At 54.7% G+C, this 18,070-nt stretch overlaps 2 protein-coding genes across 7 annotated transcripts; both read right to left on the bottom strand.

The window, feature by feature from the left end:
• Positions 1-2,775: 2,775 nt before the first annotated feature.
• LPAR2 (lysophosphatidic acid receptor 2) lies at positions 2,776-6,195 on the bottom strand. 2 transcript variants are annotated; one of them, XM_012728956.1, is made up of 3 exons: positions 6,111-6,195; positions 4,309-5,050; positions 2,776-3,642 (listed from the first exon to the last, which is right to left on the bottom strand). In XM_012728956.1, exons 2-3 carry the CDS (start codon positions 5,048-5,050, stop codon positions 3,329-3,331), a joined length of 1,056 nt encoding a protein of 351 aa, XP_012584410.1. In that variant the 5' UTR covers positions 6,111-6,195; the 3' UTR covers positions 2,776-3,328. The 2 variants fall into 2 exon arrangements, with proteins under 2 accessions (XP_012584410.1, XP_004688636.1); XM_004688579.2 differs by lacking the exon at positions 6,111-6,195 and adding an exon at positions 5,730-5,769.
• Positions 6,196-7,149: 954 nt separating this feature from the next.
• GMIP (GEM interacting protein) lies at positions 7,150-16,605 on the bottom strand. 5 transcript variants are annotated; one of them, XM_012729204.1, is made up of 21 exons: positions 16,478-16,605; positions 15,446-15,524; positions 14,591-14,666; positions 14,423-14,480; positions 13,994-14,119; positions 13,846-13,916; positions 13,644-13,751; positions 13,109-13,189; positions 12,862-13,032; positions 12,643-12,774; positions 12,250-12,446; positions 11,852-11,958; positions 11,690-11,779; positions 11,288-11,365; positions 11,067-11,221; positions 10,669-10,857; positions 10,435-10,572; positions 10,135-10,331; positions 9,404-9,785; positions 7,677-7,743; positions 7,150-7,547 (listed from the first exon to the last, which is right to left on the bottom strand). In XM_012729204.1, exons 1-21 carry the CDS (start codon positions 16,494-16,496, stop codon positions 7,171-7,173), a joined length of 2,898 nt encoding a protein of 965 aa, XP_012584658.1. In that variant the 5' UTR covers positions 16,497-16,605; the 3' UTR covers positions 7,150-7,170. The 5 variants fall into 5 exon arrangements, with proteins under 5 accessions (XP_012584658.1, XP_004688635.1, XP_012584661.1 ...); XM_004688578.2 differs by having other exon boundaries at positions 12,643-12,780; positions 13,852-13,916; XM_012729207.1 differs by lacking the exon at positions 16,478-16,605 and adding an exon at positions 16,311-16,469 and having other exon boundaries at positions 12,643-12,780; positions 15,448-15,524.
• Between the last annotated feature and the right edge of the window lie 1,465 nt (positions 16,606-18,070).

Here is an 18,070-nt window from a genome sequence, read left to right as displayed (position 1 = left end):
CCTGAGAGCCCGCGAAGCTGGAGCCGCCGGAGGCCGGCAACCCTTTCTCCACCTCTCGCAGCTGCTTAGGTCTCTTCAGGTGCCCAGAGACGTTTCTTTTCTCTTCTTCCTCAGAGCTCCCACTCCTTAAAACGCCCCATTCTCTCGGGATCATAAATGGGTGTGGGGGAGGGAAGTGCACTGGACTATGGTGATGGCACACGGGTGACTCGGTGATGGGAAGCCCACGGGAATTACAACTGAGATGGAAAAAGGCACAAAATGATGTAAAAAACCAAACTATTATTAAAAAAAAAACTCCTGTTCTCTTCAGTCCCCCTCTTCCTAAGAGACCCCCTGTGGCCCTAAAAATCTCCTCAGAGTCCCCATGCCTCAGAAGCTCCCCACTTTTTAGAGCACCCCTTTTATTCTTATTGCTTCCATATCAGTGCCCCAACTCTTTAGAGGTGTACCCACACACCTCTTCAGAGCACCCCTCTCTTCCTCCAAGCCACCTTTCTTCTCAGAACCACTGCCCCTCATGACTCTCAGAGCCCCACCAATACTATTTATCTCCAGATATCTCTACGCTTCCTCAATCCCCTAAAGGCTCACGGCAGCTCCCACAGGGGGCACAGGTAAGTGTGGTGATGGCAGGGAGGTTAGATCTGAGTGATTGTTCTCAGCTGCAGAAATCCACTCACCTTTTAAGGTCTGGCTTAAGTGTAACCTGGCTTGGTTATTCATTCGTTAGCTCTGTAGGATTCTGGGCCAGCAAACTTTAGCACAGGGTTACAGCATGAACAATGCCTACTCTGCACCCAGTCAGTAAAGCTTCACGCGTCTTTGTTTCTAGACTTGTAGAATCAGAGAGGGATCATCATGCAATAAAAAGGGAACAGACTGGGCACGAATCACTTATCCAAAGCCTATACACTCTGGGGAGACTCCAGATGCAGCTCACAAAGGGTCCTCAGCTTCACTGGGAACTCTTCAGGGTGTAGCCCATCTCTCCCCCATTACTGCTAGAGAGGAAACACAAACACCATCTGGTGTGGCTGGATTGGGGGCCCTCCAAGGAGACAGCAGGGAATGGAAATGAGTGATGAGGGTCAATTTAAGAACAATCTCAAAAGCGCCCACATAAGCAGACCTCTCCCTTTTTGCCCACTACTCTCTCTTGCAGGGTATTTCAATAAATCTGCCTTTCCTGTACTCCAAAAATAAAAATAGCAAATGAAAGCTCCCAGAGGAAGGGAAACCCGACACTTGGACCAAGTAACAGGAAGTACTCGAACATGTGAGGACCATGGAAAGTGGATGCCTATGGGGAAGGTCAGCTGCTAGCACAGCACTCTCAGGAGCCCTTAAAAAGTACTAGGTAACTTTGGTGTCCTTCAAAGACCAGTGGTGGGAGTAGGGGTGGGTGGGAATTAGAAGCTTTCAGAAACAACTTGAAGTTACTGGGTGGGGAGGAGGGAAAACTGATGTGCCGAGATCCCGAAGGAAATCTGAGGAATGTGGGTTATGGGTTAGAACCTGCGGGTACTAATGCAAGAGCAATCAGGTCCAAGCAGGCAACAGAGGCCCAGTTCTTGGAGGCCACCTGGGATCTACACCTTATAGAAACGGGTCCGCTGCTCTGGCACCCAAGGTAACATGTCTCTGGCACCCAAGGTAACATGTTTGTCCAAGCAGGCCTATAGACAAAAAAGATTGCATCTTTTGTGGTGTATCTGGACACATGGTGGAAGGTGCTGGCTTGGGTCATCACCTCTGGGTTCAGGCCCCAGAAGCATACTGCTGACCTTGGACCCTGAAGTTTCAGTGCTCCAGTTCATACTTGCCTCCTCACAGAGCTGCCTTAGGGCAGAGGAATTTTCCTGAAGGGAAATTCAGCCCCCATTGAACATGGAAAGATCTAGATGGTTTGGGTACTTCAGCAGTCTGCTTTAGTGGTTTAAGAATTTGGTTTCTGATGAAGGGCCTATGTTTAAATCTGAGATATAACCATCTTCTTCCTGGTGAGGGAGAAGCAGAGAAATTCAAATCCTGGTTTGCTCTGCTCCTAGCAGGGTGCTTCTTTAAGTATCTGAGAGAGCTCATCATGAACCTAGCATGTCCAAGGCCTTGGGGGACTGTGGATTAAGTGGAAAAGGTCAGGCCATGCTTCTGACCAACTTCAGACTTTGTGGTAATCTGAAGCCTTTTCCCCAGATGCCTCTAGGCTCTCGCATTCTTGTGCCCTTTTGAAGCTGTGCAGCCACAGGCTAGATTCAGCCTCTCTGAAGGCACTGTCCTCCCATGAAAATAAGTGTTAATACCTATGCCACAGCTGCAGATGATGAAGTAGTGTGCCTAACGTGCTTATCAGTGTGTCAAGCACAATAGAGGAGCCTGAGAAACTGTCAGTCTCCAGCCCTGCACATTGCTGCAAGGACCTCACTACCTCTGGCTCCTAAGTGTGTGTATAGGTGGTTGGGTGAGCAATGGGATGAATGTACCTGTTTGCAACCTGGACTCAGACAAAAGTACAGAAAGGAAAGAGAGTATTCACAGACTTCTCTGGGCTCTAAGGATGGAGACAGGGAGTTAGCAGAGGATACACAAAAGGGTAAGAGGTGTCAAGATTCCAACAAGAGAGACAGGTTAAAGCTGGTCAGAGACTGAAGAGCTAGGAGAAAAGGGCCGAGATGCAGAAGGATCTCTGCCTGACCTCAGCCTCAATGGACAAATCTGGGACTGGGACATAATGACTTGGTGACAGAAAATGCTTTGGAGATCTCAGGATGAAAACAGAAGGTTTACTTGTTATAACATGTCTTCCCCACAGGCCCCTCAACTTTAAGGGGGAACAAGGCAAGCCCCTGAAGGCTGCAAAGGGTCACAAACCTTTCCCAGCTTATGCTAAGCACCCATTAGTTTGTGGTCCTGAAGAATCGGCCTCAACAAAGTGTGTCCACCATCCATCCTTTTTATCTAGTCCCACATCCTGAAGGTGCCCTCATTTCTCCCACCCTTAATACCTACACCACAATGGATGAGGAAAAAGTCCACAGGGCTTACAGGGATATGCGGTAAAAACAGAAAAAAAATGTCTGTTAAAAAAAACTCCTAACCTGAGATGATCACAGTCAGATTTCTATGCCCCAACTGACACCCAGGTGTTTGGAGGTGACTCCGAACCGCCAGGCCCTGGGGAGGCAGGCAACGGTGCTGCGCCACACCAGGCCAAGGGTTTGCTGTTAAGTTCATCCCGGGGATTAGGTTGAGCCAGGTGCCAGGTGCACCCGTGAGTGGTCTGGGTTACAACCTAGTGTTTGCTGCCCTCTCCTGAAGTCCAGGGTGGCTAGAGGGTAGAGTCCATCAGAGGGTAGCTGTTTTCTGGCAGCATGATGCGAGTGCTGGTACCTGTCCGGGCAGAGGCAGCGTATGGGTCAGACATGTGTTTGGACTGGCGGAGGCACAGACAGCAGAGAAGGTGGCGAAAGGTGCGGCGCATCTCGGCATCACGGCATGAGTACACCACGGCATTAACCAGTGAGTTGACCTCAGCCAAGAGTAGGAAATACTTCTCTACGGCCAGGACGTTGCAGGACTCGCAGCCCAGACCATCTAGGAGGAGCACCACCTGGGCTGGGGTCCAGCAGACCACGAATGCCCCTGTAGGATAGAGCCCAGTGTGAGAGGGCCAGCTGTAAGGGGTCTTGGCACCCTAAGCTGGGCCAGTGACTGTGCAGGTTGCTGCCTTGGCAGAGAGAAAGGGCAGAACGGCCAAGAGGGGACACCTTTCCTAATGGTACAGTGGTCAGGGCCTTGCGTGTTTCTACACTGAGATTTATTCTGGGGGGTGAAAGAGATCACTGTGGGGCAGCTACTTGGGGTGGGGAAGATCTTTGGGGGACAGTGCTTGGTGGCTGGTAGTGTATCGTCATGGGAGGGGCTTGTTGCCACCTCCCGGGTAGACCAGACCATTTTACACTTGACAGATTCTTTCTAAAAACTCTCCAGGGCTTCCAGAACAAAGCACGACTCCTATCTGTACCCTTCTTTTGAGGCCATGTTGGCCTCTCTTGCACAACAGGCCAGTCACGAAGGTCTCCTCTCCTCTTTGGAGGTGCTGACTTGGTGCTTCTAGGGCACTCGCCTTCTGTCCCCACTGCCTAGAACTCTTATCCCTGTATCAACATGTAGGTCTTTGTTTAGGAACTATGTCACTAAAGAACAACTTACTCAAGTTGTTCCCTCCCATGGTGCTCTTGTAGGAATTTGTGGGAGGGGGAGAAGTGGGGATCCTGTGACCCAGGAATGGCTGAGGGCCCCACTCACCCAGGATGATGACAACAGTCTTGACCAGGCTGAGTGTGGTCTCCCGGTAGCGGGGATGGCAGCTGACGTGCTCCGACATGCGCCGAACCCGCCGCCGCACATATAAGAAAATGCGGGTGTAGACAGCCACCATGAGCAGGAAGACAAGTAGGCTGGACAGAGCCCAGACGGTCAGGTAGGAGCGGCTGAGCAGTGGGGCCATGCGTGAGCAGCGTTCTAGGGCACAGAGGCAGTGCCAGAAGCGGGCAGGCAGCAGTCCCAGGCCCAGGGCAGCCACCCACACGCCCACGATCAGCATGACGACCCTGCCACGGGGCAGGCGGTTATGCAGCTGCACGGCCATCACGCTGCGGTGCCGCTCCACGGCAATGGCCAGCAGTGTGGCCACGGACGCGGTCAGGCTCGCGTCTAGCAGGCCCTGCCTCAGGAACCAGCTCTCAATGGAGAGCCGGGCTGTGCGTGGACCTGTGTGGAACATGAGAAAGAGGTAGGCCACTCCAGCAAAGAGGTCGGCTGCAGCTAGGTTGCCAAGCAGATAGTAAATGGGCTGGTGGAAGCGACGGTTTGAGGCGATGGCCGCGATGACTAACAGGTTGGTTAGCAGCACCAGCATGCTGACAGTCAGCCCCAGTGCCACCACCACCATATCCTTGGGCCGCCAGTGGGGGCTGAGTTCCTTGCCGCTGTTGTTGTAGAAGAAGCCAATGGTCTGGTTGTGGTAGCACTGGCCCATGGAGGCCATCTGGGGACACAAAGGGAGAGGTTAGTGCAGGTGGTCTTGTTGGAAGAATACAGGGAGTGGGTGGCAGCCAGAAGGGCAAGGGTCCCAAACTCAGAATTCTGGGGCAAAAGGGAGGGGAAACAAAGCATGGAGTGGAGCAGCTGTTGCTTATTTAGGGCTCTCATAAAGATATCCCCAAATTACATGATCCGGCTGGTTTTGCTTTTTAATGTAAAGAAGCAAAACAAAACCTGTCGGCCCAACGCTGCCAATTGTGACCTGGGTTGTTGGGGGTGGTGGGTGTTAGCCAGAGCTGTTGAAAGTAGGTCATTTAGTGCTGGGGTCAGGGCAGGGGCAGAGATACAGGGTGGGGTCACTGTGGGACGTGGAGGTGACGGGGCGATCAGAGTGGCAGTGAGGCAGTCCAGAAGTTGGGCGGCGGGCTTTGGGCGCCAGTGCTCCCTAAGCGAAGCGGGCGGGGCAGAACAGAGGCCCCTGGCGGCCTCCGGGACAAAGGGGCGGCTAGGGAGGCGGCGGCAAGCTGGCCTCCGGGAGCCCCCAAGCTGGGGGAGGAGCGGGGGTGGGGGGGTGGAGTGGGGGTTCTGCAGGCACGTGTCGCACCCTTCCCGGTACTGCACCCTGCCGGTACTGCACCCTGCCGGGTACTCTCGCCCTCCCGCCCGCTCAGTGCTGGTCTCACCTGGACCGCCCGTCACGCGGCAGACAGAGAGGCCTCGCCGGGGGTGAGGACCCGCCTGAAGCTCATGGCCCAGTGGCCGTGGTGAGAGTAGAGGAGCGTCTGGGTGCGCCGAGCTCAAACGGCCCAGAGAGCGCGGGAGGCGGGAGGAGGGAGGTGGGAGGCGGGAGGCGGGTCCCACCCTACCCCCACCCGGCCCGGCGCCCCACCCCCTGGGGAGCCCCGCCCCGTCTCAGTCACCTGAAGGACCCTAGCTTTGCTGCTGGGACTAGGGCGCAGTCGCCCGGAAACACAGCCCCAATCCCGTTTCCTCCCCACCTCGCGGCCCCTCAAACCAACCCCTCTAATTCCTGCGGGGGACCCCCACCCCCCAGCCCAGCACACCTCACACGTCCGGGGTTTCGGGCCTTCCAGGCTGAGTCACTCGCAGCCCGCAGCCCGCGAATTCTCGTCGGGACCTCGCGCCGTGAGGCGCAACTCCGGGTGGTCTCTGGGCACACGCGCCCCCCTCCCCTTCCCCTGCCTCGGCCCCACCCCCCTGTGCCTTCGTGTCCAATCCTTCGCCGCGTTCCAAGCCACGCCCTGATCCGACCGTCCTGCTGCCAGGACCCCAGCCCCTCCTGGGTCCCCAGGCCCGAGCTACAGCCTCCAGGACCCTGGGGACCCTGTGGATCCCTCCGGCCGCAGCCGACCCTTTAGCTGCACACGAGTTTCTCGAGGTCCGCCCCTGTGCCCCCGCGGCGGCCAGGGCTCCCACGGCCCAGAGCACATAGCTCTATTGTCTTGGTTATCTGTACTTTTGTTATATTTGTTTGATTGTGCAGGACTGGGTCGGGGACTTCTAGCTCCAGAGGGCTGGGCCAGTGTCTCAGTCAGATGCCCAGGTCCAGGCCCGACTGCTTGCTGAGGGATATTTGGACGTGAAAGAAAGGAGCCTCAGCTTTCCTGGTGGGTAAAATGGGACCAAAGGAAGCTGCCTTCCAATACTTCTCCCCTGTCGTCCTCCCCTGCCAAAGAAAGACATATTCAAGGGTACAAAGCCACGATTTATTAAGAGGTAATCAGATCCCAGGCACCCAAGGATGTGGTGTGGGCTGCCCATTGCCTCAAGAGCTGGTTACTTGGGGTGGTCATCTAAGGAGTAGCCACAATTAAAATAGGGAAAGGCACCCCTGTCCCAGGGGTCAAAAAACTAGGATAAACCCCAAGGACCCTCTGGCCTACATTGACCCTGAGTATTGACCCTGAAGGACCTCTGAACCTGGATGCTTGCCAGTGACCTTGTTTAGTGGGGACTGTGCTACAAAATCAAAGGGTTTTGATTCCCCCTTAGGCTGCGTAGTCTCTCCTTATAGGACCTCTCCAGACTGCCCACCGAGGCGCTCCTTAGGAGAAGAGGATCATCTTTTCAGTCTTGGGTTTCTTGGTCAGAGTGTTAGGATGGTCAGAGATGGTCCTCCACTTCCTCAGGCGGGGGGTCTGGACAGCAGGTGGTCTTGGGCCTGGTCTCATTATGTAGCTTAGAGAGTAGCCGGGCTGTCTCTTGGGTGATCTCAAAATGCTTGGGAATTGGGGTACGGCGAAGGGGACTGCTGTTCTCAAGGGAGGCAGCAGCAGGGCCAGACCCCCGCCTCCGCAGGCTTCCTTGGGGCACTGATGTGATAGGAGCGTCTTCACACAATTTGGAAGCCACTAGGGCCAAACTGGACAGCTGGTGGGTGACAGGTCGCACACCCCCCCGGGGATACTTCACTGGCTGGCGGCTGAAGTGGCCACGGGATTGTGTCCCCAGGAGTGTGTCCTCAGGGCCTTGGCATGACACTGTGGATGGGATGGTCAATGCTGAGTATCCCCAGTCTTCAGGATATCCCCCAGGAGTTATCTCTCAGATAAGCTATCCTAGGGCAGGGGCACCCCCAGAACTTCTGGGCTACTCTCCAACCCACTCACCTTCCTCTCCCTCATCTTTGGTGTCTTTGGCTACTTCCTCTCTCTGGTCACTCTCTGAGATTGGAATCTGCAGGGAGAAACCCAAGAAGGAAACCCCAATAATAAAATTTCTGTTCTTGGAGACTCTTGGAGAACTGAAGGTTTTTTCCTAGACATGCTAAAGTTCCTTTGCAGTTGTGGTATCTGGGACCTGGGGGCGTATGTGATACCATAATAACGGATTATTTCTTGCCCCCATGCAGAACAGCATCATTAATCTCACTTTGAGCTCCATGGGGCAAGAAGGACCTTGTTCAGCTGAGGGCCAGCACGGGAGCAACTCTGGCATCTTTGCATTAGGACCAGAGAATGACCCATCTCCATGCTGCTCTGGTCTCTGCTACTTTATGCCTGCTTTATAGTTTACCTGTATGTACTTGAGTTTCTGCCCTTGCTTAAATACTAATAGTAGCTGAGTCCTTAATATGTGTCAGACACTGTCCTGAGCACTTCTGGAGCCATCCCAGTTCTCAGAGAGCCTTGGCTCACTGGTAGCCTCTCTCCAGCTTTGGCTGCTGTGGGGGAGGCCGGCACTCTCCAAAATGACGCAGGATCAGAGGGACAGGGAACCCCCCTGTAAGAGTTTCATCATCAACAGTTTTCACTAATAGTTTCTCTCAGGCACCCACTATGTGGTAGTAGGCACCCAGTGATGGCCTGCGGACCCTTTGGCCTCATTGCTGCCAACCTACCCTCTTTCACTAGTGTGGTTGTGCTGTACCACACCGGGCATGCTCCCACCTCAGGATCGTGGCCGTTCCTATTGCTTGGGACATTTCAGTCTCCATCTGGTTTACTCCTTCCCTAATATCATTCTGATCTACTCAGGACCCTTTGGCCTCACTGCTGCCAACCTGCCCTCTTTCACTAGTGTGGTTGTGCTGTACCACACCGGGCATGCTCCCACCTCAGGATCGTGGCCGTTCCTATTGCTTGGGACATTTCAGTCTCCATCTGGTTTACTCCTTCCCTAATATCATTCTGATCTACTCAGGACCCTTTGGCCTCACTGCTGCCAACCTGCCCTCTTTCACTAGTGTGGTTGTGCTGTACCACACCGGGCATGCTCCCACCTCAGGATCGTGGCCGTTCCTATTGCTTGGGACATTTCAGTCTCCATCTGGTTTACTCCTTCCCTAATATCATTCTGATCTACTCAGATCCACCTTCTGAGTGGAGACATGCACGTACCATCCAATTCTCCAGACTGTCCTCCACCTCACACCTGGTGTTCCCACGTCCCTGCCTTAACCCCTTTGTCCCTTCTCTAGCATGCATCGCCATGTAATAGCCTACATAACTGACTTTGATCTTTGTTGACTGTTTCTTTCCCACTAGAGTGCAGGTACCAATGGGACTATTCTGCTCACTGATGTAACTGCAGTGCCTACCACATGCTTGGGGTAGGGGTTCAGTAAATATGTTGTTGAAGGAACGAATAATCATACTAGTACCTCTGCAGGCTGTATCCTGATGTCACTTCATTATTACCTACCATTCTCTATGTCCCACTATTTCTTCCAGAATGAGCACAGGAAAAATCAGAAAGGGAGGGAAGAGAGGGAGAGAATAAAAGAGGAAATTAACAGAAAGGAAGGTGGAAGGAAGAAGGAAGGAAGCAAAGCGGGAAGGAGGGGCTACAGGATGGAGAGCCTCGCCCCATGTCTGTGGCTCAGGCAGGTTCCTACCTGGGGGGGCGTGGCTTCAGGAGGCTTTTCCAGGGCACTGTGAGGGTCTGTGTCTGGGTCAGGGTCTGAGGCTGGGGCTGGGGGCAAAAGGTCTGGGGTAAGATGTTGGGGCTGGGGGTTAGTTGTGAGTGGCCCGGGAGCTGGGCTAGAGTCTTGGAGCAAGGTCTCGGTGGTCAGGGGGAGCTCATCCATCCCGAAGATCTGCTCGTAGTGCAGGATGAGGAACTCCACCAACTGGGCCTGGTGCCCAGAGTCCAGCAGGCAGGTGACAGAGCTACAGCCAGTTGATCCTGGACTGCCTGGTGGCTGCAGCAGTGTGGGTCCAAACACAATGCCCAGGTTGTTGGCAGACATCTTGTTTTCCTCAAACTGTGCAGCCACCCTGGGGAAAGTGTGAAAAGGGTCAGGGCACAGAGTGCACAGTCACTCATCGCCAGGAACAGCAGGCCAGTGGTGACTTGCCCTGGTCAGAGGTAAGTGGCCCTGGTCATTGTTTGAGACCAGCAGCAGCCACATGTCTGGTGATGGAGGTCAAAGGTCTGGTGATGGATGTCAAGAATCAGCACCCAGCATCAGGAGTCATGCATTAAAGTTCAGAGCTCAGCAAACACTTATAGAGTTCAGAGGTCAGTCTCAGGTCAGTTCCAGTGGCCAGTAGTCACGGATCCAGGGAAGGAGTCAAGATCCGTGCCTTGGGTCAGTCCTATTTCAAGGTTGGGGACAGTGCTCACCTGAACAGATGGGCCACCAGATGCCGCAGGGTGTTGTAGTTAGATTTAGGCAATATCTCCAAGAGGGTCTTCAGTGAGCGGATAATCTCAGGGCTGGGGCTGGGGGTCCCGGGATACTGCCCAGGGTCTGCGTGCAGGGTCTTAGCCAGAGAGATGAAGGCGTCGTAGAGGTGGAAGGGGACCACAGGGTCAGTGAGCTGGGGGTGGAATGGTGGGAGGGACATGGGTGTGGGTTGGCTGTGGAGGGTCCTCACACTGAGCCCACCGGGCCCCTGTACCCCTGAGTCCCTGAGCACCCACCTCCTGGAGGAATCGTTTGAGGACACTGGAGATGTCATGTGGTGAGTTTCCTGACAGGTCCACCAGTGCTCGGCCATTCTCGAAAGCCTGACACAACCGCTCCACACGGACCCGGGACCCGCTGATCCGATAAATGCCCTACAGGGCAGGGGTGGGAAATGGATACTTGATTCAAGATCTGTCCATTGAGAAGGCTGGGTCACTACTGGGAATGGTCAAGGATCAAGGTGGCACCTGCACACCCAGGGCGCGCTGTTCTATCTCCGCTGTGCACCTGGTGACGACAAAGGGCACCTCCTCCGGGAAGTCCCTGGGTAGCTGCAGGAAGTCGACCCCAAAGAGGGAGGTCCGGGCTGGGAGCCGCCTGTGTCCGCAGAGAATCAGCAGAGTCTCCAGACAGCGCTTGTGGCAGGTCAGATAGCACTGGGGGGAAGGTCACAGGGTTGGGGGGGTCACTGGGGTCTTAGGGAAGCGAGGGTGAGAGTCTCAGGAGACTCATAGGAGATCATTCCTAGGCTCTCATAGGAGATCATCAGTTCAAGGCAGGTCCCTGCAGCAGGAAAGTCACAAGGATCTCAGCTCAGGGAGGAGTCTTGGGTCAGATAGGTCATCAGAGGTGACAGAGGTCATACCTCCTCACACTCGGTCCCGCTGACCATGAAGGCCTCGCATTCACGACACTTGGCTGGGCCCCGAAGCCGTCGTAATCGGTGTGTCTGGGCCGCGTTGGACAGTGACCACTTCCTGAAGGGGCTGCCTAGCCCATTCTCCAGCCCTTCTCCCAGGTCTGTGGGGAGACAGGGTCAGGTAGCTGGTCTACTCCCCACTCTGCCCCACCTACTTTCAGCCTTACCAGGTTCTCTTTCTTCAAAGTCATCTGATGACTCAGTGCCTGTGGATGACACCTTCACCAACCGCCTGATGCCAGGGCCTGGAGTCAGGATTATAGGGAGGTTGGGGATCACAGGGGCATGGGGAGGCTCAAAGGCTAAGGAGAAATTTTGGGTTTTCAGACCTTCTAGAAGCACCCACAGGTGCCCATAGGGAAGGTCAGAACTTAGGAGGGCCCAGACAGCTCAGAAATTAGAATGGTTGGAGAATGGGTCAGCAACCTGTGGAGTGATTCATAGGTTGGATCAAGAAAATGGGTCAGTTTTTAGGGAAAGAGGTCAGGGGTGCAGGATAGGTTAGAGATTGAAAGTAAGTCTGATCAGGGCTTGGAGGACAGTAGGTCAGGCTCAGGTCTTGGACCCACCTGGGCTGGAAGTGGGGGAGTCCAGAGACCGAGATTCACTTCCACCTCCCACACTGTCCACATCACTGCCTGGAGTGGGGCCTGGAGTGCCTAGGAAGGTAAGTTTCTGTTAGGATGGCTCCTGTTCAGACACGGCTCCCACCTGACCCTCTCGGCACTCACCTTGCCAGCCTGTGCTTGTGTCCTCCCAAGGGCCTGGCTCGGCAGTACTCTCATCCAGTTGTGGAGGTAGGGGGCCAGAGACCTTCTTTCTTGTGTCCAGAGAAGAGCTGAGGGGGAGAGGTTTGAGGATTCTGGTAACCAAAAAACTGGCTGGGGTGACAGCGTTCAGGCATCACTTTTAGGACCCAACTCCAAGTTCTTGGGCCCGCAAACCTTGATGCCCATGAGCACTGTGGCACCCAGTCCAGTAGCCCCAAAGTCCCTATACTACCAGCACTAGGACAATCCCCTATAATGGGTGCTAGATCCAGGTACTGAGGATTGAAGTTTTCTGATGCTGGGGACTCAGCCCTCCTGTTAGGCATCTCTTGGACTCACACAGACTGCTCAGGACATACCTGTTCACAGAGGGCACAAACTCCTGGAAGGAGAAGGCAGGTGGTGGGGGCGGTGGGGCTTCAGGCTGCAGTGCTCGAACCATCTCCTGGTAGCGCTGGCCGGGCTCGAAGGGGGCACAGCACTCGGCCAGTGCTGCAAAGGCACGGGGGCCTTGCTCTGCCTGTGCTCCCCGCAGCCCAAACAGTCCTAGTGTTACCTGCAAAGCAGACAGCATGTGAAAGGGCTGGGGCCTCAGGAAAGGGGAGGTGGAGGAGTAGTTAGGTTGTCAGGGGAGCAGAAACTTCCTACATAGGGAGAGGGAGCAAGTGCTGGTATCCTGGAGGAAGTTTGGGGACAGGGCCCTCAATTGGGGCTCAACAAGAATTGGGGACAGTCCCGGGGCAGGGTCTCACCCGCCTCAGCACTTCGTCCCCCTGTAGCACCAGCTTGCGAACATGGGACACAATCCGCTGCTTGGTGGCTTCCAGGTCTTGCTGCCGTGCGTTGGCCTCACGGACACAGGCCTGGTACAGAGCCTCAGCCTCCTGCACCTGGGGAAACCATGGACTAGTGTGGGAGACCATGTGGTCAGGGCACCACAGCACTGGGGGGCACCTGGGTGGGGCCCCCACCTTGGCTTGGGCCTCTTCTCTTGAGCGCCTCCGCTTTTCTTGCTGCTTGCTGGGTCCTGGTGAGGCCTGAGGAGCCCCGTCTTCCGGGGACGCCTGGGAGCGCACCCACAGGTCCTCGCTGCGCTGCTCATACTGGAGTTGGGCCCTCCGTAGTGCCTGCACGGCCTCGTTCTGGGGGTGGGGGGGCAGTGTCATTGCCCCTTCTTCTTCTTGCCCTGCCCACACCACCACCCACCCTGCACCTCACCATCCGCTTCTGCTCTTTCAGCCATTGCTCCTTGAACTCCTTCCGCCACTTTTCAATCTCAGTCCGCTTGGCGGCCAGGGGCTGGCAAGGATGGAGGTTGGGGATGCTGCCTCAGGGCTACCTAGCTCTTCTGTTCCCCCAGGCTTCATGCCTTTTGTTCTTGGGACACTTTTCTGGGTCTGTACTCTCTCCCAGACCAATTCTCCTCTACCCCCTTGTCCCCATAAAGAGTCTCAGTGGCCACTAGCTCCTTTTTGCCTGGAATCAGAGATGCCAAGGCTCTTTTCCTAGAAATACTCAGTGCCAGGGTTGCATCTCTCTTACCTGCCTCTCCCCTTCAGCAAACAAACAACAGCACAATTTTGCAATAGCTCAGGAAGCCTGGTTTGAATCTCTGCTGGGTAGCCTTGGGCAAGTTCCTTAGCATCTCGGGGCCTTGGCTTCCTCATCAGCAAAATGGCTTTACTGTAACAGTGGCCTCCCCTGGGGTGGTTGTAAACAGAACCCTCACTCAGGGACAGCAAGGTGCCTGTACCTGGTAGTAGTCTCTTTTCTGCTGGGCCACCGTCTCTGTGGCCAGGTTTCCCAAGTTGAAGTCATGTTGCAGAAACAGGGTATAGACGTACTGAAGCGGCATGTGGCTCTGGGGACAGGGGTGATGGAAGATGCTGAGGCTCTAGGGAGACAAGGTTGGGGTTCTGCAGGGCTTAGGCAGGGGGGTGGGGAGTTCTGCTTACAGCTACCTGCTGGTGGATTGACATCTTGCCAGTCTCTGCAATCTTTATGATACTTTTGGCGAACTCCAGCTCTGTGAGAAGAGAACAGGGACGTGAATAGGCCAGGAGTTTCACCCAGGGACTGGGACTGGGCAGAAGGGGCCCTCACCAAGACTGGCTCTCTTCTCTGTCCAGGCCAGTAGCTCCTTGGTGTAGCGGTTCCAGGTCTTGGCATATTCCAGGGCTGCATCGACACCGCCCTTCGTCCGTATGAGCCGCAAATCCAGTTCTTCCGCTGGGGTAGACAGGTGAACCTCTGCTTTCTGCCCTCCCTTGGGGCTTCCCCAGAGTTCCCAGACCAGAGCTGTGGCCTCTATTCTACGCCCTGTGTACCCCCCCACCCCGGCCTTGCCGTCCCTTTGAATCAATTGTCAAGGATGCAATTTCCTTCTGTTTATGAACTCAGACGCGCAGCTGCCCGAGGGACTCGGCTCTGTTATGTGTTCTGCCATGTCTTCGGAACAGGCAGTCCGGTGGTGACTTGTTGAGAGAAAGATGGCTTTCTGCCCCCACCCACCCTGGCCTGAAAACCCCCTACCTGTAAGGGGAACAGGACCCTCTGGAGAAGGACCACTCCACTGGCAGGTTTCATTGGTCTGAGAGGGAGGAAGAAACATTTGGGACAAGCAAGGCAGGGGTCCCACCTCTCTAAAGCCCACATTCCAGCGGGCCCCCTCCCTCCTGCTGTGGTGAGGAGCCTCCTCACCACAGTGGCTGTAGGGGTCTTGTCAGGCTTTGGGTCTTCTGAAAGCGGAGGGTCTCCAGCCAGCATCTCCAGGTTCCTGGGAAGTAAGGATATTAGGATGCTGCCCTCCACCTAGTCTACCCCTCCTAGGGATGCTGGGCCTCAGGGCAGTTGGAGCAATGGTCCTGGTTATCACCTTTCTAACGTCTCTTGGATCTGGGAGGTCTGAAAGATTTTTTTTGGTGGGGTGGGAGATGGTGGTGGTGGTGCATAAAACCAGGTCAGTTTGTTTTATAAGATTTGAGACTGGGTTTGAAGGGTCTGTGAACTTTGGGGTTCATAGCGATTATAGGAATCTTGTGCCCTCCCTGGTGGTGCAGTGGGTTAAAGTGCAGCAGTGAAAGCTGGCACAGCTACTTCAGCAGGATCCCCAGCCAGGGAGCTGACCCAGATGGCCCGGCAGACCTCTCCTGTCTTGCTCGCTGCTCCCCTTAGCGGTATCTTTCAGTCTACCTGCCTGTTCTGCTCCCCACTCTGTCTCTGGTGGGTCCTCTCACCCCCCCACCTCTGGCCTGAACCCCAGTTCTGTATGCATAAATAAATAAATCTTAAAAAAAGAGATTATAGGAATCTTAAATATTTTAAGGAGTCACAAAAGGATAATGGAGACCCTAGGACAACAGTGGGGATTTCCAGTGTTTTGGGGTTTTAATTTTGAGATATTGGGTGTCTTGGAGGGTTCTATCTTAGACCTCTCAGGTTATTAGGTAAATGGATTCAGATGTTGCTGGTTCCTAATGGAGCTTCAGGGCATCTAAATGGTTAGGTACTGGGGGATACTGGAAGGATTTGGGGATGACCCAGGCTCAGACTCACACGTTCAAGATCTCGAGATTGTCCAGGCTCTGGAAGATATCACTGTACCTCTTCCTGCTCTCCGAAGCCGGGGGTACCCCTGGGGAAGGGGAGTGTCATACAGGGGTCAAATGAAGCCTCCTTCTAGTCACCTAAGCCAGTGGTTTGGTAGTAAGGGCTAAGGTAGGGTAGGAGGTGGGAGGGGAGGGGCAGAGAGAGAGAGAGAGAGAGAGAGAGAGAGAGTGGGGTGTTCAGGATGGGAGTGGGTGCCTGAGCTGGAAAGAAGTGAGTGAGTATGGCTTTGGGTGGGGCCTACTCTGCAGGCAAATGGACTCAGGCACAACCCAATGCAGAGACAGCTGCTCAAAGCAGCAGAGACATCCACACAAACACATCCCATAGGCAAAGTGACAAAACAGATGCCCCTGATGCATCCACATGGGGGTGGGGGGGAGGGGGATGCTGGCTTGACAATGGAGGCACATGGACCTCAGGCCAGACAGATGGATACACACGTGGGACACACGCACACAGCTAATAGCTGAAATACACACAGGCAGGCTGAAACCACAAGGGACAAAAAGAACAAATAACAACATACACAGCAGAAACACACAGACTGGGGAAACAGCTCCAACCTTGCTACATTTCAGCCACAGACCCCTGGGGGGGGGGGCGGGTTGAGCTGGGCCGCTTCCACCCTGTGCTATAGAGGAGCTGGGTGGGCATCCTGCCACGTTGCCTTCTCCATCAAACGACAGTGACACCCTGCCCCCATCACAATTTCAGAAGCAGAAGCGGCCACTTCCCCTTCCTGGGCCCCTTCCCCCAGGCATCCGGGGTGAGGGCTCCAAAGCTGGAGGGGGCCAGGAACCTGCGTCCAGACCTTTTCAGTTTAGGGTTCTCCACCATGGAGGATCTCCGTATCCTCCCCATTTAGGAACTTCTTTCCTGGTTTTCTGGGTGGAGAGGGACAGGCGAGGTCCCTCAGTTTAGTCAGTGGGGTGAAGTAGGGGGAGGCCCCTTTCAGATCCCGTTTCCCGGATCGCCTACCCGGCTCTGCTGTGTCCATGGCCCGGCCAGAGGATCGCTTGGCAGGGACAGGGACTGGATTAGGGTCGCGCGCCGGCGGGATTTCCTGCCGTGGCCGCCGCCTGCCTGGGATCCGCGCCTGCCTGGGATCTGCGCCGCCTCGCCCAGAGGAGACTCTGCCCCTCTCTAAAGGCTCTGTCTTAGATCACGCCCCACTGACAGGCCACACCCACGACGCCCTCAGGCTTAGACAGTTGCCAGTACCAGCCCCTCCCTCAACCTCCCTCAGGGCTTGGACCATAGCCCAAACCAGCCCAAACCTCCGAGATCACTGCAGGTTGGTATACCCCCAGACCTAGACATTTCTGGAATCCATCCTAACCAAAGTTCACCCCAGGGTTGCCCCGCCCCAAAGCCCCAGGACACATCAACCCTCCCACCCCCACAGGAGAGGCCATTCTCTAGGACCCCAGTGACATCCCTACTCTGGGGTCTCTTGGACTCCTGAAACCTCTCCAGGCAGGACTGGGGCCATGGAGCCCCCTAGTGGAAGCCTGAAATTCTGCCTTATTTGATTCGCGTGAGACTAAGGTCACAGACCCCTGACTTGTATTTCTTATGGCCCTCAAAGCTGGCACTTGGGGACTTGGAGACAGAATTAGAGCAGCCAAAAGTAGCCCTAATGCTACATTCAGGCACAGGGGCCAGAGATCCATAAGTTCCCTAAGAATCCTCTCCTGAAAGTCCCAAGTCCAGTGTGCTCCCCTTAGGATTGTCTCAGGGGTTCAGCCTCCAGACATTCAGTGACTACAGCAGCCCCTTGGAAGAGCTTGGGCAGCACTCAGTCCTTTCATGGTGTTCACAGGCTAGTCCCTGCCCCTTCCCTGCTTCCACTCCCCTGTATCACATTCCACTGCCAAGGGGAAGCTGGATGGGATAGGTTGTTGAGGATGACAAAGGACTAAGGTAGGAAAGGCCTGAGATCCCAGCAAAGGGAAGGTGGTCCAGAGCCTGGGTGCCCTGGCCTGAGGTAATCATACCCAGCTTGTCAGATATAAAAATGTACCCACACCTTAACTTACACTTACTGGAATTTCTGGCTAGAAATACAGACCTTGTGTTACTAGTTTTTGGCCCCCTGGCCAAAAATGTAAAATGTAAAAATGTACCCGTACCTTACTCTTACTGAAATTCCTGGCTAGAAATAAAGACCGTATGTTTATAATTTAGTTTTTGAGAAGACAAGAAATCTGACTGGCAATGATTCTCAGGTCTCAAGTAATTACTTTCAATTCCTGAGTGTTAGTGAGTGAGTGCCTTGAGGAAGGACAGTGTCAGTCCAAGTGCTGAACCCCAAGCTGGCAGGCTCTGGCCTGCTGCGGCCCATCTGTGACATGAGATGACAAAAGAATCTTTATGGTGCAAGACCCCGAGAGTGACCCAAGTTGGCATTTGTAATGATGTAACTGCGCCTTCACATGTCTAGGACACCATGAGGGCCTGGTATTATTTTGCTTGCTATTGAAAGAAAAACATGGTTCCTAAGATGACTCCCAAAGTGTTTATTAAATGTGGTGTTGAAAGGGACCACTGAAACACAGGGCTGCGTGTTAC

The sequence above is a fragment of the Condylura cristata genome, unplaced genomic scaffold, assembly GCF_000260355.1.
Source record: "Condylura cristata isolate star-nosed mole 26May11 unplaced genomic scaffold, ConCri1.0 scaffold00024, whole genome shotgun sequence".
Lineage (NCBI taxonomy): Eukaryota > Metazoa > Chordata > Mammalia > Eulipotyphla > Talpidae > Condylura > Condylura cristata.
Note: the sequence above shows the minus strand (reverse complement) of the source record. Positions and strands in the feature narration are given on the sequence as shown.